At 36.8% G+C, this 24,920-nt stretch overlaps 1 protein-coding gene across 2 annotated transcripts in view; it reads left to right on the top strand.

Annotated features, from left to right (window-relative positions):
- Positions 1-24,920, top strand: part of MYO1D (myosin ID) — a 137,996-nt gene that overhangs the window by 92,728 nt on the left and 20,348 nt on the right. Inside the window, exon 22 of one of the 2 annotated variants that reach the window (XM_087946587.1) lies at positions 11,483-11,706. The exons of the other annotated variant lie outside the window; for it this stretch is intronic. Coding sequence (XP_087802713.1) covers positions 11,483-11,555 — 73 coding nt within the window. The 3' untranslated portion in view covers positions 11,556-11,706. Of the gene's footprint in view, positions 1-11,482; positions 11,707-24,920 lie in introns of those variants that run through there. 2 annotated transcript variants of the gene reach the window in all.

Here is a 24,920-nt window from a genome sequence, read left to right as displayed (position 1 = left end):
ACTCTCATCTAAAATAACCTGAAAGCCAACTTACATTACCCAATATCCCACATGAGGTACAGGAAGCGAACTGACACATTTAGGATACAGAAAGGACGAAAGACACTATGATCTAAGTACCCAGATGCCCTATTTAACCAATGATCAAGCTTGATGTTGAGATGAGCTTGAATATGATATGATGTGGGGGAGGGGACTAGAGGGAGGAAAACTGTCATCACTAAAAACAGTGTCCTTCCCATTTTAAATATGCACAGATAAGCTGTTTGACTGAATGGAAAAAATGCATTTCTACTGTAAAGAATTCTATGCAATGAAATTGCCCTTTAAATAAGATGAAAATTTTGCTCCCATCTTATCCAAAATGACACTGGGCTGTTTTCAATACAGTAAAACCATAAATATAAAAACATCAAAATTAATAAGAGTTAGAATTAGATCAAACTAAGAGCCAAGGGCACAAGCACAGAACTTGTGTTTCAAAGATCAAGGCCATGGCAGAAAAGACTCTTCCCCTAGCTGAATTTCAGCTGAATTTCATTGACCTACAGGACTCCAGCATGCCAAAGCATATGGGACAGGCCAATCCCACTGAGGCAAGACTGTTCCTCAAATATAATTTAGTTATACATTTATTCATTAACTGTCCTTTCCCATATATTAGATAGCCAAACTATCTGCAAAAGGATCTCTCCTACTGATCTTAATAATTAGGTACATTCATATTGGGAGACGCACTCCTCCAGAAAGAGGCACTCCTCAAGAATTATAGTTTTAAAAGAAAAATCACAGAATCCTCAACTCACAACGGTTCGCTTAGTGACCATTTGAAGTTAAAACGGCACTGAAAAAAGTGACTTATGACCATTTTTCACCTTACGACCACCGCATCATCCCCGTGGTCTTGTGATTTACATTCAGATGCTAGGTAACTGGTTCATATTTAAGACAGTTGCAGCTTCCCAGGATCATGTGGTCACCTTTTGTGACAAGCAAATTCAGTGGGGAAGCCAGATTCATTTAACAACTGTGTTACTAATTTAATAACTGCAGCACTTTATTTAACAACTGTGGCAAGAAAAGTCGCAAAATGGGGCAAAATTCAACTAGCAAATGTCTTACTTTGCAACAGAAATTTTGGGCTTAATTGTGATTGTAAATTGAAGATTACCTGTATAACAGATTACGGCATTAGCGCATATAATTCACAAAAACAGCATATAAAATGTGCATTAAAATATAATCACCAGCATCTGAATCATTTTAAAAATGCACAATGTAAATGATGAATAAAGTTATGTATGAGCAGTTACTAGAGTTGTTAAGTCTATGGCTGAATATCTATAACATTTAGCCATTGGACACCAGTGCCTTCGAAATGATGTAATTTTTGCAAGGATCTGGGAATCTTCTGATGGGCCATTCCATTGCAATATGATGTAAAGTTTGTGGGACTTTCCCACAGTCAGAGTTACTATTAACAACCAGCCCCCATTTGTAATGGACACCTGCCATGTCCATTCCAGGTGCCATGCTGTCTCAATATACTGATACACTGATATGCTGAATTAGTCTTCTTTGACTAATTGCTGTCCAAGTTTCCACAGTTGGGTTCCTGAGTGTTTAATTGTCACAGGCCTCGTGTATAGTTAATAATCAGTTTACCTCACATTTTTGCCACTCCCTTTTAAGGTTGATTGTCTTCTAAGGCATGGAGGTGGTATGTTAGATAGAAGTATACTAGAAGAGAGTCTATATCTAAAAAGCAGTGAATGAAAAAGTTAAAGAACATTTAAACAAATCTATTTGAAGCTCTTAACAATAACTGACATTTTGTTCAATCTATGTAATTTGGTGTAATTGGTTACCCCTAGCTCCAGATCCCTTACGACTCCAAAAAAGAACCATATAGATTTATGAGGGATTCTTGTGTTTATTTTCTTCATTTTAAAAGCAGTATGCATGTGATTAAGTTTTTCTGTTTGATCCTTACATTTTCTTTTTTATTTCTGCCTTATATCTATTCTTACTTTTAAAAAATTGTTGCATGTTTAAAAGTATGACTTTCTAAATTTATGAATGAAAAAAATATTTAAATTGTTTTTGCAGAGTTGAAGGAAAGCGGGGAGTAAATAACTATATAAAATGGCTTCATATAGGATTTATAACAAAATTAAAAAATTATTTGGTTTCAAGACAGCCTATTCATGCTGATAAATACTCCCTTGAAATTAACCTGTTTTCCATTATTTTGAAAGAAAGAAAATCAATTCTTAGAAAGCAGGAAGAGTATTAGGAAAAAGCAATTTAAATTAAGAGTTGGGAGTCATCAGTTTAGGACTGCATACATTTTCCTTTATTGCTACATCATTGTTTCCCATCTGAACAGGAGCGTAGAGGAGTGTTTCTAGTACAGTTTATTGACTAAGGGGACTGTTGTATAGAACCGCGCTTGACGTTTGTCTCAGTCTCAAGTATAGCTGAGGCAGCTTCTGTGACCATCTGATAAAGGCCTCTCTGAGCTAAAGTAAATTTTGAAAGCACTCAGCAGAGGGAGCTGGCGAGGTGGCCGTAAATAATGTTTTAAAACATACGGTCCCTTCTTCCAGTTCCTATTTCCTAACCCTAACCCTTTGAACTTCATGGAAATGCCCATTTGTTTTCTTGGCGACTGTACATTTCCCCTGATTCCCCGTTGAAAGCAACAGCATTCAGGCATTTGCAATATTGTCTATGTTCTATGTTCATCCATTATTTTGATATAATAGATATAATAACAGATCAGTTAACACTGACTTAACAGTTGATAGGGTCTTCTGAACCTGAATTGCTACAGATTGAGGCCGATGATTATATCATTGGATATACTGAAGATTGTTGGTTAAGCATCAGTTGTGGATTTTACTTTACAGTTGTGGGAGTTTTTTTTTTTTGTTTGTTTGTTGTTCTTGTTGAAATTACATTGCTTAATAGAACCATGTACAGCCATAAAGCCAGAACAGAAGAAAAATATAGATCTAAAATATGAAATGAAACATATACAGCATCAGCCTTAGATGCATCTGTCATAGTGATTTGCCGTATCTTTTATTTCACTGCAGCTGCTTAAGAAAAGTGTCTGTAGCTGGACATTTCAACAACTTCCATATTACAAATATTAAATGTCAACCCGCCACCTCCCTTTTTAAAAGTATCGTATTGCTTAGCAACCTTAGACAGAGACTGGTTTTGTCCTTTCTTCTTTAGCAGAGCTTAACGTTCTTAATTCAAAACAGGTTCTGATACTTAAATATACATTGCAATTTTAATTGCCCTAATGCCTATTTTGTACAGTTAAAAATCTCATTATGCATTGTATAATGTGCTATCAATGTACCCTTGTTTTTGAATTCTCACCCAATTTAAAGGTCCCACCTATAGGTTTCATATTCTCAGTATAAAAGTTTGCAAACTTAACAGAGAGATAAAATAAAAATGGGCAACAATTTTTTAAAAAATATTTAAATACAAACATGGATTTGTGTAATCAATATACCTTGTTATTTCAGTCTGATTGGGTAAGTTCTGTTATATTCATTCCTGTGATACTCTAGTGAATATGACAAGAAAAAAATATCATTGAATTTGAGATCTGAAACTAATTCTAATATAACAATTTTTTAAAATATAAAACTGAAGAATTTTTGACCTAAAAGCAATAAACACTATATTATATCAGATGAGTAGATATCTCATATGAGGAATGCAAAAATGAGAAACAATGGTTTTTTTAAATGAAGCTGACTATGAGGGTTATCTTGCTCACTTCCATGCTTGAACTCCTTTATTTTATGTTGTATAAATGAAATCATAGTGTTGATAAGGTCATACCTAGAATATTGTGTCCAGTTCTGGCACACATTTTAGGAAGGATTTTGATGAACTGGAGCATGTTCAGAGAACAGCAGTCAAAATTGCAAGGGGTCTAGAAAGAAAATTCTATGAACTGTTGAGGATGTTTAGTTTAAAGAAGACTGTAGAGTAACATGATAGTTGCTTTCAAGTATCTGAAAGGTTGGCATATAGAAGACAAGGCAAAAATCGGTAAGAAATAAGGGGTTAAAATTATAAAGAAGAAGAGTTTGGTTTGGTTAGGAAAATGTTCCCAATGGTAAAGTTGTTCAACAATGAAATGAAATAATAATTTTCAATTGGGCAAAATTGAAATGTATAGAGAACAACTGAACCAAGGTAACTCAAATGGGTTAACGTACAGAATGCTGGGACTCATGATACCTGCAGGAAAGAAATTGGAGGAAGTTGTGGTCACTTTTGTATGACCGCATCTTCCAACTACACTTTGCTGTGTAAGATGTGTGGCATAAGGGAAGATGAGTGGGGTATATCCCCACCCTCTTTCTCACCTTTCCCCAACACTTGTGCCCAATTAGCCAGTGGCAAGGTCTGACCAGCAAGCAGCCGTTGGTTACTTTGGAATAAATGCTGAAATGGAAATTTCTTAACAGCGGTTACTTATGAAGGAAGGATGAGGAAACCTGCTAGGGAGGTAGGGTTGGCTGGGAGACACGAGCAGTCAACAGAGTGAACCCTCTTCCTTCCTGGTCTTTGGGAACATACTAGAATGGGAAGTGGGGGTGGATTTTTCCTTGCACTCCACAGCTCCCTTTGTTCCCCCTTCCCTAACAAATGGCAGGCAGACCATTTTGGTCAGCTGTGGGGGGGGGGGAGGCTTCACTCCACTTTCCTGGAGGTCATGAGGGGAAAGAAAACACCTCTATTAACTTTGAAAAGAATGACCCAACAGATCACACACTGTCTATAGTTTCTTTAAAAAGGCTAACACACGCACAACAACGTGAACCCTCTGCACATGCCCCACCATCTGAATCATAGAAGCTGCACAGGTAAGCCAAGTCTTAGATCACCATACTACTAATTTGAAAAATGTAAGAGCTGAGATGACGTGAGACTAGAAGAGGTGGTGTTGAGTGATTGATCCTGAGGATTTAGCAAAAGGAAATTAATGAACCAAAATGGCAACATTAGAAACAATGGTTGCGATCTACTGTGTATATTGTTCCTTGATGTTTATGAATGCTTTTCTCATTAGCAATCAGAGATATTGTCTATCATGATTACTCTCACTTGTATTGAATAAGAAGATGATATGTTTAATTTTTCTTATCAAAGTTGCGAAAGTATCAATCATATTCCTCTCTCTTAAAATAAAGAACAGAAAACTATGGGTTATTTTCCAGAAAATGGAGCTGGTTTCATATTATAATTAAAACTATGGATCAGAATCCCTGAGTAAAATTTTTGCCTTAATCATAAAGTTCAGTGTTCTAGGCAATGCAAACCTTCAACTGAGATGAAAATAAGATACATTTTGCTTGTAGAAGTGTAAGGATTACAGAGATCCTCAGATATGAAACACTTTGTAATATTAATATTGTAGTCTTTAATATAACCCTCTAGATTGAAAGTAGGCACGATAGGTATTTCTTAACCAAATATCCTTAAAGTACAAAGAATATATCAAGATTCTAAGTATTCATTTTATTACTGTATTTAAATTATATGCCATCATTCTGTCTTTGATGTCACTGAAGAGCTACATCTTGAGGAATTTCTCGATATACTGATCAAGTCCAAATAGCAAAGACATGTATGAGTTAAGTTTTATTTATTTTTCAATATACAAAAAAAGTCACTCACATCCCACAGTCTGCCAAGACATTTTGATTTCTGAGGTAGATTAGCAAATTATTACTCCCGCAGATCTGTTGTTCTCACTTAAGGTCAGTCAGCTTATTTTGACTGAAATTCCCAGAAACATCTCCCACCAGGCCAATTGAAATACGGTAATAACACATTAAGTAGTAAATGTATCTATTTAACCAGGAAGAGCTAGTAGTATTCTATACTTTGAAGCAAATAAAATATAGTTCAGCAAATGCTTAATAATTTTTAAACTTCTGTGTAATTCCCAAATGTTTACAGAGACGTTATCTACCTCCCTGAATCCAATGAAGTAAGCTGTTGCTCCCAAATGTTTATGCCCCAATAAAGTTGATTAGTCATGAATGTGCTACCAGATTTCATGTTTATTTTGTTTCCATAGTCTAAAAAGGCTCTTCTCTCCCATTTATTCCCATTCTCCCAATTTTTGCATAGGCTAAAGTAACTGTTTCATCTTCTTCCATTAAGTATTGCCCTCAACAGTAGCATAGATAACAGGCCACAGTCTTAAATAGTTCCTTTTGAGGGGAAGTTAGTAGGGCAGGTTGTTGTTGTTCTTGTTGTTGTTTGCATGTTAAGAACAGAAGGAGAAGGTCTTGAAAAAAAGGAGCAACCAAATCAGGTGGTGAATAAAAATCCCACCCGATTTTTGAATCGGGTCACAATTCAAAAATTCGGTAGCGAACAAAATCGGTGCAGAAAGATTCCCTTTCTGTGCCGCTTTCCCCTTCTGCGCCATTTTTTTTTACTGTGCACATGCACGGTCGTGCTTCCAGACATGACCAAACTGGGTCACGACCGAAATCCGGGAACGGATTACAATCGCGACCCGACGTTCCACTGTAGACTTAAATTTCTTTTTTTAATGGTGGTTGGCAAATGCATTGCTGAAGAAACAACTTTTGTACAACTTAAGAACACTTTGACTGAAAAGAAGGTATGATTCTAATTGTTACAATTGTTAATTAAAGATTTTGGAAAAACTGTTCCCTCCTGAAAAAGATACTGGACATGCATCCAACAAAACATAACTGATGGGACATTGCCTGCAATTATAACTAGCTCAAAGTTTAAACAGTACTTCCAGGGAAGGGCTTCAAAAAATTTAGCAATGGGTTCTCTGCCTGGTTGCTGGGTGGGCGTGCGCATGGTGGGCATGGTCTACTTGGCCTCCTGCACCATGACAGGGGGGCGTTTTGCCTTCCCCAGGCTCTGAGGCTTTCCTCGAGCCTCCAGGAGGGCAAAGATGGCCTCCCTGGACTCCAGGGGCTCTCTGGAAACCACAATCGGGCCCATTTCCAGCCTTTCCGAACTTCCGGGAGGCCCATTTTTCACCCTCCCTGAGGTTCCACACCTGCCCTGCACTTACCTGCATTCAAAACAGGCCGTGTGGGGACTCCTGGGAGGGATGGGGTGGGGTGGGCAGGGCCAGCCAGGAATCGGATTTGGGGGTTTTCCCGAACTGCACAGAATGTTAGCTAGGGGCTCTCCCGAACCCCTGAGAACCCCCCAGCAGCCCACCCCTGGGTACTCCTGCCTGCAAAGATTTAGATCTGAACTTACAATAATTTAGTGTGCTCTAAATAAAATGTCATGATAGTCAATATAGTGGAGCTGGGTTTTGTGAGTGAATGAGTGAATTTTAAAATCGGTCCACACTAAAGTACTGGTTTCTTTTCTTAGTTTGTTAGGAATTAAATAGTTCACGGACTAGCTATTGAAGAAATTGTATGTTTCAAAGTGAATCTGACTTTAATTGTAGTTTTAATTTTCTTGATTTTCTCAGTAATTCAAATACTGTCAAACATGAACTTTATGATAACTTTAAGCCTTGAGACATAAATGTAGCAGTATTTAAAGATCTTATATCATTTTATTCTGATAACAAATAATTTAAATAAATTGGCCTGAATAGCCTTTTTAATTTCAGAGACCTGTGAAGTTGACATTTACCTGTTTTCTGGATGTTTGCATTATGATAAAGTTAAACAATATGGAACATTTATGTATATTCCTTCCAGCATTGCCATATATAAGGCATGTCAAAATGGATTAGAGTAAGCATTCTATATTGTTTTGGCACAATTATCCTATTTAAATATCTAAATTCATGTTATTATCTTGGGTGTCCCAAAATATTATCCTGAGGTATTCAGTATGTCTTAATTCTGTTTTCCACTTTATATCCTATATTATTTGTCTAAGTAGTTTCTTGGCTTGTTCATACCTGATGTGTGTTAAGAGCCTTGGTGACACAGTGGTTAGAGTGCTGTACTACAGGCCACTTCTGCTGACTATTGGCTGCCTGCAATTTGGCAGTTCAAATCCCACCAGGCTCAAGGTTGACTCAGCCTTCCATCCTTCTAAGATGGATAAAATGAGGACCCAGATTGTTGGAGGCAATATGCTGACTCTGTAAAACCACTTAGAGAGGGCTGTAAAGCACTATAAAGTGGTATATAAGTCTAAGTGCTATTGCTATTGCTAAGCTATTGCTAAGGTTTGACAAAAAGGTAAAATGAGCATTTCCAATGAGGGGGGAATGATTAGGTCAGGGGTGGGCAAACTACGGCCCGAGGGCCACATCCGGCCCGTTGGTCTTTTTAATCCGGCCCGCCGAAGAATTAAGGTTTGATGTGAATGATTGAATGATTGCATTCATTTGATTTTGACTTGTAATGACAGGCATTTCGACACCAGGTAGCGGCCCGTCTGTCAAATTTTAAAAGTCAATGAGGCCCCCGAGCCAAAAAGTTTGCCCACCCCTGGATTAGGTTATACTAATAGTGCTAACCTAAATGGGTGAAACTCTTAATTTCAGTTGTAATTCAATTAAATTAAGCCATTGAATGCATGCATGCATGCATCCATCTATCCATCTATCTTGCTACCCATCTCAATCAAGGACAGTTAAAAATATATAACAAATAAAATAAAAACAATAAATTTTTTGACACAGCCTCCAACTGAAGTTAACTTCCTTGAAATTTAATCATTTCTCTGGTCCAATATAGGAGTCTTAAAAATGAAGTACTGTAATACATTGCCAAGATCTAGTCAAGAATACCTCTTAAAGTTTATATGTAATTTTAAATGCTCTTGCAATGTGGAATGTCCTTCCTTTAGACCTACCATTTTTACAAATGGAATCTAAGCACACCTTTTTCTCATTAGAGAGCTACATATATTTTATCTCCTCTTTATCTGTTGCAATATTTCTTCACATATGTTTATATTTCTTATTTATGTAGATCTTACATAGCAACATACTGGAGATATAGTTTCTTCCATCTTGTACAATTGAATTCCATTAGTACAGGAAAGTTGTAAGTTACCCATTGCAAGGATCTGGTTATATGATTCCCAAGAACTGGTCATGCATTTATTTCCCTCAGCTCCAATACTTATTGCTCCAGGAGTCTTTGTGCACACTCACAGGCACATCGTCTTGATCTTGATACCAATTCACTAGTGGAAGCATCATGGAATTGTCAAAAGATCCATCTGTCCCAAGCAGCTGTCCTAGCATTTTGTTCTCTGTTTGCTTGGGAAATTATAGACGTCATTGTTCTCAGGCAGACTTTTACTTTTGCTGCCACTACCTTTGATCAGAAATAAGGACCATCTGTCTAATAACTTTAATCAGAAAGAGTTTTTCTCCTTCTCTCAACAAGCTTCTACTTTTCAGAAAAAAAGTTGTCAGGGTGTAAAAGTAATTTCTGGCTATTGACAGCGTCTTAGAACAGGGCTCCCCAACCCCCAGATGCGACCTGTTGGGAACCAAGCCACACAAATGGCTGGAGACCACACGGGTACGCGAAGCTGCATTTACGCAAGTGGCATGCACGCATGTGAAACCATCCCCTCTCCCTGCCCCCACTGCCACTGCCGCTGGTCCGCAAAGACAGAAAGGTTGTAGACCGTTACTTTAGATTACTCTATATTTGTGTAAGAAGTTGTCTATCAACTTCCTTATGCCTGTATGATTGGTTTTTAACATTCCAGCAAATAATAATCTTTGCTGATGAATCTTTCAGTTAGGAAATTAAGGCACAACCACACACCAGAATGTAATTGTGAACCCCTGTAAATCAAACAGCTGCCATACTGTGTTGATGGCATTATTTCAAATTATTATTAGCAATATTCTCTACTTTTAAAATAAAAACTAATTATTATGTCCAAATCAGTAAATTAATATTCAGTTTTCCATTTTTAAAACGGGTGCTTCATAAATTACAATTTTAAAACTTTAAAATTAGTGATTGCACACCCTTTTAAAAGCATAATATATCAAGATCATCAGCAATCCCTGTTTTTTAAAGGCAGTTTGAATTTGATACAAATTTGTAGACAAGTAGCTACAAAATTGACATGTATATATTTTCCTTCTGCAGCATAAATTCATTATTAAGAGTAGGCAACAATATGGTTTTGTCATAAACAAACCCAATTGTTCCTGTTGGCTCCTCCCATTTAGAAGAAATTGGTTAGGGTGTGGGCTTATAAACCATAGATTACTCCATCTCATGTTTATCATTTAGGTTATTTAAAGATTCTAGACTGTTCTGAAAGGAATATTTGAAGAAATGGTTCATAGTTAATTTTAGTCTCTTTCTTTAAAAACAGTTAGCTAAAGTTCACAGTACAATTTTTGAAAAAGTCCACTCTTACAAATGAAGAGGACCTTCTTACAATAATTTTTCAATATAAACAGGATTCAGTGAGGCCCAGCAGGTGTGGCCAACATTTCTATTCCCTGACAACTGTATACACATACAATACTTGAAAAATAATGGACTAGTTGTTATCCTGCAGAGGTTGTTAGGCCTCAATTCTCAGCCCAAACTAGAAAGTCTAGTAATGACAGAAGCTGAAAGCTGCCACAACCACATACTGTCTTTCCAAATCTTTCTATTGCTGATTGATTCATGTGAGAAACTTGCAGAAATATATTACGTGATAGATTCAGATTAGAAGAGGACCTTAAATCTCTTGTAAGATGTAGAACTTTTTTTAAAAGATAAATTACATATACTTATATTTCTTTAAAAGCAGAGAGATTACTTTAAATTTTAAAAATAGAGTGCAATAAAGTAACTGGCTCTAAATTTTTATTCTGATGCATGTCATACAAATCTACTATGCAAAGGCCTTTGCTATTTTTGTTTCATCATTAGTCTATTGAAGATATGCATTTCTTGGAATTCAGTAGGGTTTTTTAACTGCTTCGGTTTTTGGAACAGTACAAGAAAAGCACTGTCCTATGGCATTTATTATTTTGGTAAATCCAAGTAGACAAAATGCTTGTTTTCTGTAGTTCTTTTTTCAGCATATCTTCATGATGAACATATAATTAAATCAGTCCTCTTAAAATCTGTTCAGATTTTACTGTACTACTCAATTTTCCTGTATGAGTAGTGACAGGAGATAACTGTCAGAGTATTGATGGTAGTGTTTTGCTTTTGCTGACTAGCTGTACTTTTTGCTGATTGACAGCATTCAATGCAATGTGGCATGGCATATTAAGAGTGTATTATTAAGCATGAAACCTAACAATGCAGCTTTGGTTTCTTCCTCTAGTAAGAAATATGGTGGATATTTTAGTGGGGCAAAGATTATTTGCTGTGTTTGACTGTTACATTGGTCAGTACTTTCTAAAGTATGACAGGTGCTCATCTATCTTCTAGTGGGCTTAAAACGTGCTTTGGTAATAAGATAATCTGTTCTTTCCTTTCAGGCATTTGAAGGCAGTTAGGACTACTGTGGATAGCTTTAAAACAACAGAGCGGAGAAACTGTTGTGATATGTGAAAATATGTAAGAGTAGATTTATGTTGGAGTCTTCTTTTACTCCCCAAAATGCTGCACAGAACAGTATTGTTTTGTCTCCTGGTAAGTTACATTAAAAAGTGTAATGGAGGGGCTAAAATTCAAGATTGAATAACTTGAATACCTTGCTGAAAATGTGTTTAAGCTGTGTCGCTTCTTATTTATCCTTTCTTATATATATACTGATGCCTATATCTTGGTTATCTAGGAAATCCCCTTTCCTCTAATTGGGAGAGTATATATTTTAACTGCTTACTAATTTTGAAAGTCAGAAAATCCATGACACATTAATTATTTGGTAGGAAAATTGTTTCCTGTATGTTTTGGAAAGTTAGAGGGAGGCAGAAAATGTCACACTTGTGACCCTTAAATAATTCCTCATTTCAACGAAGTGTTTTGACTAAACATTTCAGTGTCTAACATAGGTGCCAAAGACTGACATATCTGACACTCTCTGTGATAAGGAGGTTTTCATAAACTTCTACTGTCATATATATATTAACGATCAGTGAATGGACCTGCCTAGGCAAGCCTATTTCCTCTAGTCGTGAAATGGAAATTCCAGGTGTTTTTTTTTAACAATCAGCTGACTGTTCAAGAGATGTTGAGTAGTTCTGTGCAAATCCTCCAACCCCCAATTTCATGTTCTATTTTTATCCCTAAAGATAAAGCCATTAGTATCTAACCTCCAGTGTTTTATTTACTACATTTATAAATGGCAAGGTTCCTAAAAATCAAGCTCCACTTGTGGTTTTAAAAGTTGTTACCAGACAGCAAAGAAAGCAAAGGCAACACCTAGTTTTCATTAGTTGTTTTGTTTGAAAACACATTTGTGATAATTTTTTTGGTTGCTGTTGCAGCTTTATATTTCTACTTGAGTTGTAGAAGTGGTGTCCAAAACAAAGCTGTTTAATTTTAGCTATGAAAGTCGTATTATTAGTAGAAGCTTAGAGGCAAGTGTAGAAGAGGGTTATCTATGCCAGCGGTCGCCAACCGGTGGGCCGCGGCCCACTGGTGGGCCTTGAGAAAATTTTGGTGGGCTGCAGAGAAATCTCACTTCCAGAGCACCCCCCCAAAGTAATTAATCCAGGCTGCGCAGAAACACAGGGCTGCACCGCCCACATGGCCCGCAGGAATGCTCCCACCCACTCACTCCTTACCCAGCAAACTTGCCGGCTAAAATTGCTGTTTTTCCTTTTTTTGACCATCATCTGTTCCGCTGTGCCTGGAGATTTAGATTAGCTAGGAAGCAGAAAATGGTTGGATTTCTTGCTTTCTAGCTAGTCTTTAGATCTTCGGCTCTGCTTCCCTTAGGACTGAAGGTTTGCTTGCAAGCAAATTCAGTGCAGACTCATGGCAAGCAAATTTGAGAGACGATGGCAGATAGATAGATCACTGAATGATTCTCTGAGCAACTCAATCTGCCTGCTTTGCCTGATTTTGGGTAAAAATTGCTTTTTTTAATAAAAACAATTTAATATTTACATACATGATGTGTTGAGTTAATTTTGTGAGTTTGCTTGCTTCCAAATTTTATGAGTTTGCTTACAAGCAAAATTTATGTGACAGACAGAGCTAGCCAATGGCAGATAGATTTCTGAATGAATCTGTGATTCTGTGAGCAACTCAATCTGCCTGCCTGCTTTGCCTGATTTTGGGTAAAAGTTGCTCTTTTTTTATAAAAAATTCAATATTTATATAAATATTTATAATATTTACATACAAGCCATGCCCAGCCAGTCACATGACCACCAAGCCACACCCACAAATTAGGCCACACCCACAGAACCGGTTAGTGGTCCCTGGGATCTAAAATTATGAGTTTGGTGGTCCCTGAGGTCCAAAAGGTTGGCGACCGCTGATCTATGCCTTTGTTATAAGACAATGAGTAATGCCTGGCCGATTTCCTCTGGTGAAAAATCTAGGTTGCAGTTTAACAGACAGAAGAAACAAAAGGCAGTTCATAGTGCAGCTCTCTATAAAAAAGAAGAAAAGCTATACATTTAATTATATACAAGAACTGATTGATTAATGTTCCGGTTGATCTTGCATCAATCTTATTTGGTTCTCTTACTTCAGTTATTTAGGTATCTTTTTTCTGGATACATTTTCTACAGTGTAGATTTTTTCTATGAATATATGATGTAACTTGTATGGATTTGTTAAGTGCTGGGACTACAAAATAAAATATCTATAATTTCTGAACAGATATCATGATTCAGTTATTAATTTCTCTTTAGTTTCCTGGCTTTAGTTTTGGATGAATGTGAAGATAGGAAGCTGCATCTGGGCTACATTTGAGTATCATACCATGAAATTAGCAGCAACATACCTCTATGCTACAGTGATAGATCTCTCCTATACATTGAAGCATTCAAATCATTCTTCCTATTTTGAAGATGGCTGACCCAAAATATCTCTAGTTTAGGTAAAGATAGTAGTAGTTGTGAATTAAGCTATAAGTTTGTACAGTAGAGGCAAAGCACTTTGAAGTAGGTATCAGATTCCAATTTGCTCTGGAGGTTGGGTTCATTTCTGAATCTGATCTCAAGTGAAGGACTATTCCCTTCTTGGTTCTTTTCCCCACAGAACATGCAGAGAATTGCACAAGCCAGGAACATCTAAAACCCTTAGACCTTCTCTGTTTCGTTGTCTTTTCTTTTTCTATGTAGTTTGGCGCAGATTCCCTTAGCCAGCCAGTTGATTAACAGCCTCTCATTTTCTGTGGGCACAACTGATTTTACCAGTAACTGAGGTCAAATAGTTGTGCTGGTCTCCAACAGAGCATCCACACATTATAATAAAACACACTTAGTTTGCAGAAAATCCTTGATTGAACTCTTGACATTTCCAATTAAAAGGTCTTGGGTAGCAGAAGTAGGGAAAACCCACCTTTGTACCCATGGAAAACCATTTATTGTAAAAATAGATTATGCTAGGCAAGGAAGTCTTGAGTCAGTGTAAAGCTGTTTTATATACAGGTTAAAAATATGTGATAGGAAAACAAAAGCATAGTTGTATTTGCTCTGTTCACCTAGAAGGTTGGCTAACTCGAGTTATATAGCATTTCATTCTGCTGATTCATAAGAGGTAGAGACAACATCATGGAATGGCTTCGCTATCTGTGAGAACCAGGTTGGGTGGTGGTACAATTAAGTTCATGACAGATGCCCTGTGGGAACTGGCATTAATCTAGCCCTTGTTAATTTCCACCAGAGAAGCAGTACTTCAAAGCAATTAAATGCTGAGCTGGTAACACTGACAAAAGCCATTCAGTTAATTTGTACTTTTTAATATAATGAGAGTTCCAGAAGGCAGGGGAGGAGGTAATGCCCTTATTGGGGATTGCCACTTCGTCTCATTCCTCACCTTACTCTATACCGAATAAAGGTTTTGAAAATGAGGGGCAGAGATCCTACTTGCATTATTGAATGATCGTATGGAATTATTAAATTATTATAACAATGGACATCACCTTGGACACTTTAAAATCCAAGCTCCACTGAATAATATTTTGATTAGTCCAATTGGATATTTACAAAAGAGTTACAAACTTTCACGTTTTAAGAAGTGGTTATTCAGGCAAGGCAGAAAACAGATTAATTAAAAAAAATGAGAAATTGTGGCTATGCATGCAATTACATTGTTAGATATAGTGATGGAAGCATGGGCAAGCGTGTTGGGTGTTACCAGGTACAAATATGATATTGAACTATATCAAGGAATTTTCTGGAACTTACTGGGAAAAATAAGCCAGCATATTTTTTGAAGTTATGTTTTTAAAAATATAAATTCTAGCTATTTAAAGAGATACCTCTCTTCATCTAAAACAATATCTAAAGAACAGTTTGTCCATATATTAAAGCTAGACATATTACTAGTATTATATTGCTATTAAATTATTAAATTGCTATTAAAATAGTTGCTCTTGTGAAGAGACTTTCTCCATGCTAGTAAACCAGACTGAGAGCACAAGGAAATCTAATTATCTTTACTAATTTTTTACTGTGAAGTTAAGAATAATTAATTTCTGGAAATAGCTCAGTACCTGAACATCTACTTGAATTGACTTTGGAGACCCAATAATTTATCCTCTCCAAAGCCTTTCAACGTTTGTAAGTACAGTACTAGGATTTCAGAAACAGCTATTACGTTGCAGTGGACTAGAGCTTTCCTATCTGCCCTTCTAAAAGAGTGTCATCACATCCTATGAACCAATGGGCTATGGTGGTTCGTGTGATTAAGACACTTGAGTCAAAAGACCGTTTAGAGGTCGACAGCTCAACAGTTCAAAACCTGAGACTGCAAGCCGCATGACAAAATACGTTCCCATCAGTTTGTCCCAGCTCCTGCCAAACTATCAGTTCAAAAGCATGCAAATGCAAGTAGATAAATAGGTACCACTTTGGTGGGCAAATACCAGGACATGAAAGGTGCCTCCTTGGGAGTCCCCTTGGCAGTAGTGATATCACTAGCTAATCCTTTCAATCTGGAAGTGCCTTGGTAGGTGCTTTCGACACGAATGTAGTAGTAGCAGTAGTAGTAGAAGTATGAGCCTACTACACCAATGCTTTTGATTGTTAAATGTGGATGAAAAGTATTCACCTTTAAAATTAAATGAAGCAGGAATATAATTGAAAAAAGTTGTCCTCTACCTCTCTGTACCATGAGTGTTGTTTTAAGATATTTAATACATATGTTCATCTTGTTTGGCTTTAAAGCCCACAGAATTAAGCAAGCTACAAGGATCCTGATACATGTTAGAATGAAGCTACAATGTACTGTGAACTGAACTTGTCAAATGTTTTTCAGAAGGTTGGTCATTATTGAATTATATTTTGGCTCCCCATAAGCTCTATGCTGTGATTAGTGTTGTTGAACTCTATGTTCCCAAAAGATTTGCAGTGTTTTCCAGTGTAGATTTATAATACATATACATATATATATAAATATGATGCTTCAAATAAAGAAGAATAAAAATAGGAATTTGAGTATGTTCAAAGCAACAATAAGGCAAATATGGTGGGTTAAAGCCATGCTTGACCATCGATTTCCCTTTTTTTCAGTCCTCAGAGTTGTCTTTGATCATGACTATTAAAACTGATTTACATTTCCTGCCCCTTAGAAGTGAAAATGGTGTCCCAAAATGTTAAACTCTGTCCTTGATTTTTAACAAGTGTCTATCTCTGCTTTAGAATAATACTCTTGAAAGCCACAAAGGGAGGGGAGAGGGATCTATGTTTTGACCTGGGTATACTCTTTCTTGGTAAAAAAAAAAAAAAAATGCTTCAGGTTTTTTTTTAAAAGAAAACAGACAGCTGTGCCTGGGTCACTTGTGCCCATGAAGTAATTTTATCTGTGCTTTATGGCCCTGTAAAAGTGTCATTCTGACCTGGATAATAGATTTTTGTCTTCTTGTTAGAAAAATAATTTCGCATATGGGATGATTAACAATTAATGTTAGAAAAGGATTGTTCTGATTATGTATTATAATATTTATTCAAAGTAGGAAGGGATGATTTATAATAGATTATTTCAAAAATAGAATTGTTTCCTGAATAAACTGGCATTGAAGATATAGAAGATGATGTAGCCTATTCCATTTGGTAAAATTTTATGAGTTTTTGATTTTTTCGCTGAAACAGTTCAAATCAATCTGTTCCTTATATTTATTTATTTATTTATTTATTGAAAATAGAGGATATGGATTATTTAGATTAAATTAAAGGCCTTGATCTTTTTCCAGAGACCAAGTATTTTATCCGATATCAATTATCCTTTGCCATACAGGGAGATCTACCTTACTTTAAGCTGAAGGACAATTCCTGAAGTACTGTAGGAAACAAACCGCACTGTTTCATTTATAATGAATTAATTGATAACAAGACCTATAGAAACAGACATATGTCTAGACTACATGTTGTGCAATAGAAACTGTGATGTTTAGCATTGTGAATATACAATATTTCCTCTCTGGGAGCCAGTTGCCAGATGACATTGATGATGCTGGCAGAAGAGTCAGTGGGGGATTTCATGCTAATCAGAAAATATATATCTGTATAGTAGAGTACACATTCATTTTAAGATGGCAGTGGGAAAAGTTTATATCTGAAACCCTAGATAATACTGCTACCTATTAATATCTGTTGCAGCATGGCCAACCTCTTGTATATGTTTCTGAGTTCTTACTGGAAAGCAGAATTAATATTGGAAATTTAGCAAATGAGTAATCATTACTTAGTCTTCTATATTGTTTGCATGCTTTGGTGGCATAGCTCATTACTGTATTATCTACTTTCATCCAGCATTTAAACTGATTATGGGTGAGATGTCCTACGTCACTTGGAAAACAGGACAGTAGAAGTGTGATTGTAATCAATGAATCATAGCCTACATAAGCATTTTGATAAAGGGAAAGGAGTCCTGGTTCAGAAAATTTTCCAATACTGGAATGTGAATTTGAAATAAATCAAAGCAAACCAAAAGCAGTAAGAAATTCTGACTGTGAATTGCCAAGTGAACTCTCTGCAAAATATTTTTAAAATGTGAGAAGAATGTTCACTTCCAGTGCTGTGATATCTGACCCAAATTAAAGCTAGGGCCTTCTGAAGTTCCTTTAGGCTATATTTTAATCATGAAATATTCTACTCTAATGCTTTTAATTGTTGTGCATAATTCCCAAACTTTAGCCTGGAGAGTCAAAGCACTTATTCTCACAATTGTATTGCACATACTTTGTAATATACATAAATCAGAAGGTAATAGATCGTACCCCATTTCATCTTGGGTAGGGATAAAAATATATGGGTACTATTGGATCTGACAGTACACAATCAAGCTAATTAAGTCAGAAGAATACCCCATTGGTTTCCTGCACCATGGAGTATTGATTAGTCTTCTTTACATTGATCATTCCCTAAGTGATGCAGTGAGAAGTTACAATAGCAATTTGCCTGCTTCTTGATTTAGAGGAAGAAAGGTCTTATGGGAGTTACTGTTCTGATTCCATGTGACTAGGTTTACATTTAATAACACCCAGGGGTGGGATTCAAATTTCTTAACAACCGGTTCTGTGGGTGTGGCCTAATTTCTGGGTGTGGTTTGGTGGTCATGTGACTGGCTGGGCATGGCTTGTATATACATATTATAAATATTTATATAAATATTGAATTTTTTATTAAAAAAAGAGCAACTTTTACCCAAAAACAGGCAAAGCAGGTAGGCAGATTGAGTTGCTCACAGAATCATTCAGAGATCTATCTTTCTGCAATCAGCTACCTGAGTCTGTCACATAAAATTTGCTTGCAAACAAACTTATAAAATTTGCTAGCAAGCAAACTCACAAAATTAACTCACAACACACTATGTATGTAAATATTGAATTTTTTTATTAAAAACAGAGCAACTTTTACCCAAAACCAGGCAGAGCAGGCAGGCAGATTGAGTTACTCACAGAATCACAGATTCACTTAGAGATCTGTGTTTCTGCCATCTGCTACCTGAGTGTGCACTGAATAATATAAGCTTCAGGCACAGCTTTGCTTTTAGATTAGCTAGAAAGCAAGAAATCCAATGGTTTCCTGCTTTCTAGCTAATCTAAATCTCCTGGCACAGTATAACAGCTGATGGTTGGGGGGGGGGGGAAATAGCAACTTAGCAGGCAAGTTTAATGGCGTGCATGCCTGGTAAGGAGTGAGCGCCAGTCAGTGACACGATTTGCCGGTTCTCTGGCAGGTAGAATCCCACCCCTGGTGAGAATGCGTTTTGCACGTGCGTGTACACCATTTCCTAAAAACCTCAGCTGTGTCACTCGGACAGATGACAAGTGCTACATGTGGGTGTGCAGCATTTGAAAATCCTCTTCTTTCCTGCTTTTTCAACCTCAGCTGTGCCTATAACATTTAAAGAGCCACTGTAAAGTGATAATTTGGGGGTGGTATTTTTTATTTATTTTTTTGTATTTATATAAGTTGACTTTGAGTAGTTTATACCAGGGGTGTCAAACTCACATCATCATGGTGTCATCATGTGGCGTATCAGGACTTTCCCCTCCACACCCCAAACTGGGTGTGGGCATGGCCAGCACGTGATGCGTCTGGCCTGCAGGCCACAAGTTTGACAGCCCTGGTGTTTTCATTCTTGGTGATTTGATTCCAGGTGGTTCACATGTAAATAAGATCAAAAGGAATAATGTAATATAATACAACATGAAAAAATAAAAGGTAGGAACTGGGATAGGAGCAAAAACAAACCCACATTACTAAAGGGACTGTCAGTTACTGTCATCAAGGCCTTCCACCAGCAGTGTGACAGAATGAAATTAAATAAACAAATGTTAAATATCTTCACTTTTCTTCACACCCCCTCCCCAACCAAACTTTGTCTGGTTTCTTTTCTTTCTGAGGTCACAGAAAATCGTTTTTGTTGATAAAACAGAAAGGTATAGTTGCCTTTAACAGGAACATTTTTTATGAAGAAGCTTTGTATTCTATCTCCACAAACCTATATACTGAGTTGAAGAGGGGATAGCAGAGAGAGCGAAAAGCCCTTCATCAGCAGTAACAGCACCTTAGAAAGAAGTTCCTGTGACTCCTAAGAACATGTGCAGGATCAGTTCATTCCCATCAAACTTGACCTCAACATGTCAACTAAATGCATCTGCTGTCATATTTAAGAAAAGAAAGGAACACTCCTATATGAATTGTGGAACGAAACTAGGACATTAGAGTGCCCCAAAACTGCCCTAGATATTTTTGTGGCATTGTTGACTTGATAAAGGGAGAAGTGCTGAACAAAATACTGTTTTTTTGCTGCATGGTAATTACTGCCTTTTCTAGGATACACCTTGCCTTTTATAAGAAAAAAGAAATTTGTTTTTCCACTGTAATAGTAACTGCAGGTACATTTCATTATATTCTGCTTCTCTATCACTGAGAGTAAGACAGCACAGGATGCTTCTCAGGACAGAACAGTTTGATGGAGTATTTTGGAGGCTATTAAATAATTGATGACTGCCAAAACCCAAAAGAACAGCAAGATGAAAAATACCAAGTTGTATATATTTCACACACACACACACACACACACACACACACACACACACACACACACACAATAAGGCAATTAATATAATAATGGTAATTTAGAGTAAAATACTAATAAATAAATAGATGAAAGTCAAAATTTTCAACTATGGAGAACTGTGTAGGGTGACCACCATATTGATAAATCCAGAAAGAATCCTTTTCTGGAACAACTCAGCTCATTTGACCACTCTAGAAAAACTTTTTCTAGTTCCAGAAATATTAGCAATAGCACTTAAACTTATATACCATTTCACAGTGCTTTACACGGTATACACATAGCCCTCTCTAAGCAGTTTACAGAGTCAGCATATTGCCCCCAACAATCTGGGTCCTCATTTTACCAACTTTGGAAGGCTGAATCAACCTTGAGCCTAGTGAGATTTGAACTGCCAAACTGCAGGCAGCCAACAGACAGCAAAAGTAGCCTGCAGTACTGCACTCTAACCACTGCACCACAGTGACCCTTATATGAATTATAAGTTATATATTTTAAATTTTTCCTACAACTTTATATTACGTTGTTGTTATGTTACTATTATTATTGTATTAACCAACACTGCCTGTTGCTTTTTATATACTGCTCAAATTGACTTTCTCCCCTTATTTTTTTCCCAGATTTTGATCTTGTACAAATGTAACATTTAACCAAGTTAATACAAATTGTGGTCTACGATAATATATGTATATCAGGAAAGCACATGACTAAGTATTTGCCAGGAATTCATTGACAGCTAGAAATTTACCGTAGGGTAATTGTACTAGCTGAATACATTATATTATCTCTTTTTCTATCTTAAATGTCTCCAAAGAGAAGGGGATATCCAAGGACATTTCAAGAATATGACAGAGGAAGTTTCTGAGGCAGTTGAAAAAAGGAAGTACTTTTATGTTGGTTTATGTAAGCATGAGAGTAACCTAGTTCCACCCTGCCCCTCCTGCCGACCCCCCCCCCCAAAGTGAGGCAACAGTATGGACAATGGAAGCTGATTTTCAGTTTTCAACACCACAAAGTTACACCAGTAGTAAAATGGGCAGATTTCAGTGATGCGACTTTATAGCACTTTTTTAAGTTTGGGAAGATTTTCCTGAAGATACTTGTTTGCCGCCTAGAAGCTTCTCATTCTTAAAACTTCAAAAGAAGTTCAAGAAAGGGGGTGTTGAAAATGATGCCGACTTGCTCCAGTTCAACCCAACAAGAAAGCTGAAAAATGACAATAAAGAGGCTGCTTGTATGTTTTACCTTTCCATCATAATCCTTCCAGTGACCTCACTATATCACTAGGTGACCCCTGACCCTTCAGAAGATTATGAGGATCAGTTAAAGCCCTGTCCCATCAGCAGTTCTGGTCAACGACCAGCATGTCAATGACATGCAGCATAAATTCTCAGAGAATGTTACAAAAATACAACATTTATCAGAGCTTCCTTATTAATATGGTTGAGTACCTCTGGAAATGCCAATAATCTGACAGGACCAATGACAATTTTTCACACCACCATCTCCACCCCTTGAGGGCTAGATAGTTGATTTCTGTTGAAACAAAAATTGAACTTCTCATTAGTCATCAATTGTGAGTTACTTGTCTCTAGCTATATAAACTTCCAAAACTGTGTCAGTGGCTACGCCCTCCTGTGTTTAAGGCTGAGTTTGCTTGGTTTGTTTTTATTTCAATTCAGGAAATGATAGCTTAGTGGAAAGTGAAATTTCCAGACTATCAGCTTTTATCTGAAAGTTTCAGATCAATGTGTAGGAGTTAACAACTGTGTGGGAGAGTACTAAAAAAATTATCCAGAAAATGTCAGCAGGAGACCTATGAAGGAAGATCTAAGGATTTGTAATATCAGGATTACATGAAGTATAAACGTTAAATCCCTACTTACTTAGTCTGTGAGAAACACGTTCTTATTTGGAGACAAAAATGTTCATGAAAAGAGATGCAAACTCTGTAACATATATTTTCTTTAAAACTGCCATCAAGTTTTTCTGCTGAAATTTAGTAGTACCAAATTGTTTTGCTATTGGTGAAAACCATTTATCACCAAGTTGGTGGATATAATGATTAGAAAAGACTGCTGATTAAAGATTTTTATATTTTCATGTTTTATTTTAGTAGTTGAATAAATTTTCCATAAGTTGTATTTGATAGTACTGTTGTTAGGGATAATCAAAATGGCATACATGTTTTAAGCTCTCCAAAACCATTCAGCTGATTATATAGAATGTAGGAAAAGAAGTAGAAACCATTTCTTCAGGTGCTTTAGGTAGAATATTTCCATTTTTCTATGAAACTGCTCAATGAGGTAAATTAGGCTGAGGGAGAGCAATTGGCCAAAAATAATCCATTGAGCATGTATGGCTGAGGATGGATTTAAACCTGCATCTCCTTGGTGACAACGTCTTAACCAACGTCTTAACCTCCATAACATTCAGCTTGTTTGGGGGAAGTGTGTGTGTGTGTGTGTGTGTGTGTGTGTGTGTGTGTGTACACACACACATACATACACACAGAGTCCAACATCTTAACCTCCGTAACATACAGCTTGTTTGGCGGAAGAGTGTATGTGTGTGTGTGTATACAAATAATTTTCACTCAATAATTGTGTCACTTAATGACCACAATTGGCTCTGACACTTCTGTCATTAAATGAAACATGTGCCCCTACCAGAATTAGATTATAGTTCTACAGTAGTTAAGTCACCTGCAGTCATTAAGCATGATTTCAAACTCACTGCCAGCTTCTCCATTGATTTTTTTCATCAGAAGTTGGCTATGAGGTTCACAAATGGAGATCATGGGGCACTGACCTTTGTAAATGCGGATCAGTTGTGAGGCACCAGCATCATGATCATGTGACTGTGGGGACAGTGTGTGATAGCTGTAAGTTTTGAGGACATAAAGCTACTTTTTCAGCACCATTGTAAATTTGAATGGTTAACAGGGCAGTTATTAACCAAGAAATACCTGTATGTAAAGAAATAAGAAATTGGAAGAGGTGATCTTAATTCCCACATAAGATTTCTACCATTCTTACATGTAAAGAATGACACTATATAAAATGCTGGTAGGTTTTAAATATTCATCATGAAATATTTACCTTAATGGACTACAAGGTTGTAAAAAGGGAGTTTTATAATACCAGTATCATCCCTTCTCCCAGGGAAGGGATTGGTAGTAAGCCAGGATGGGAGACAAAATGCAAAGAATGGAGGAAATCAATTAAAATAGTCATAATAGATTAAATAATTGTTGATGAAATAGATTTACTTTTGGTAGGAGGACTGTTAATGATAGTGGAAGATGCTGCGGTTGAGTGGGGGATGGGGAAGATGTGTTGAGTTTGACAATAATTACAAGTCCAGTGCAGAAGGAAGATCTCTAAGCATGAGTGCTGGTTTCCATAGCAACAACATCAGTAGCTGAATGACTTTCTATCACACTAAGCTGGTGATTTAATGAGTTCATTACTGAATTCCAGTGGAAAACATGAAAGCCTGGGTGAAACATTGCTGCTGTAGCTTGTGAGTCACTGCTCTGTGTGTGTACATGAGAAGAGAGAGAACTGCATACAAACACTGTAATATTTGAAACAAGCTTTATTGTAGCAGAAGCTAAAGGATAGGTCAGCCACCACACAGCTCCTCACTAAATAGTAACCAATACTATGAATCTATAATAGGCTGTAAGAAAATTTGTGTGGGTCTGGCATGAGGAGAGGGGACTTTAAAGAGGAACACAGAGCTGCTTGGATAACCAATGCTTGACTGACCCCCCCCCCCCGCCTAAATAACAATAGCATGGAATGGAAGGCTGAATCAGCCTTGAGCTGGTGAGGATCAAGCTGTACTGCTGGCAATCAGCAGTCAGCAGAAGTAGCCTGCAATTCTGCATTCTAACCACTGCACAAACACTGCTCTCTCTTCCTGTTTTCCAATGGATAAGAAAATCCCTTTGCATCTCCTGCTAGAGTTAGTAACTCTGCGGATGATAGCATATGGATTAAAAACAAAAATATGGAAAAATACAATAACAAAAATTCAAAGGCCCCCCCTTTTTTTTTTTAATTGACGGCTCAGAAGTCTCTGTAACAAAGCAACGTGTGGAAAGATTTGCTGCAGTAATGATAACTAGGAGATTCTTCCACAGTCTTTGTTGGAAATTTTCTAAACATTATTCAAGGTAAGTTCTAGGTGATGAATCCTCCTATCCAGAATTAGCAAAATAAGATATATGCAGGCATAAGCTTGTAAGAAGGAAGCATT

Source organism: Notechis scutatus, chromosome Z, assembly GCF_049901735.1.
Source record: "Notechis scutatus isolate UNSWTSFEM ecotype Mainland chromosome Z, rNotScu1.2, whole genome shotgun sequence".
NCBI classification, from domain to species: domain Eukaryota; kingdom Metazoa; phylum Chordata; class Lepidosauria; order Squamata; family Elapidae; genus Notechis; species Notechis scutatus.
Note: the sequence above shows the minus strand (reverse complement) of the source record. Positions and strands in the feature narration are given on the sequence as shown.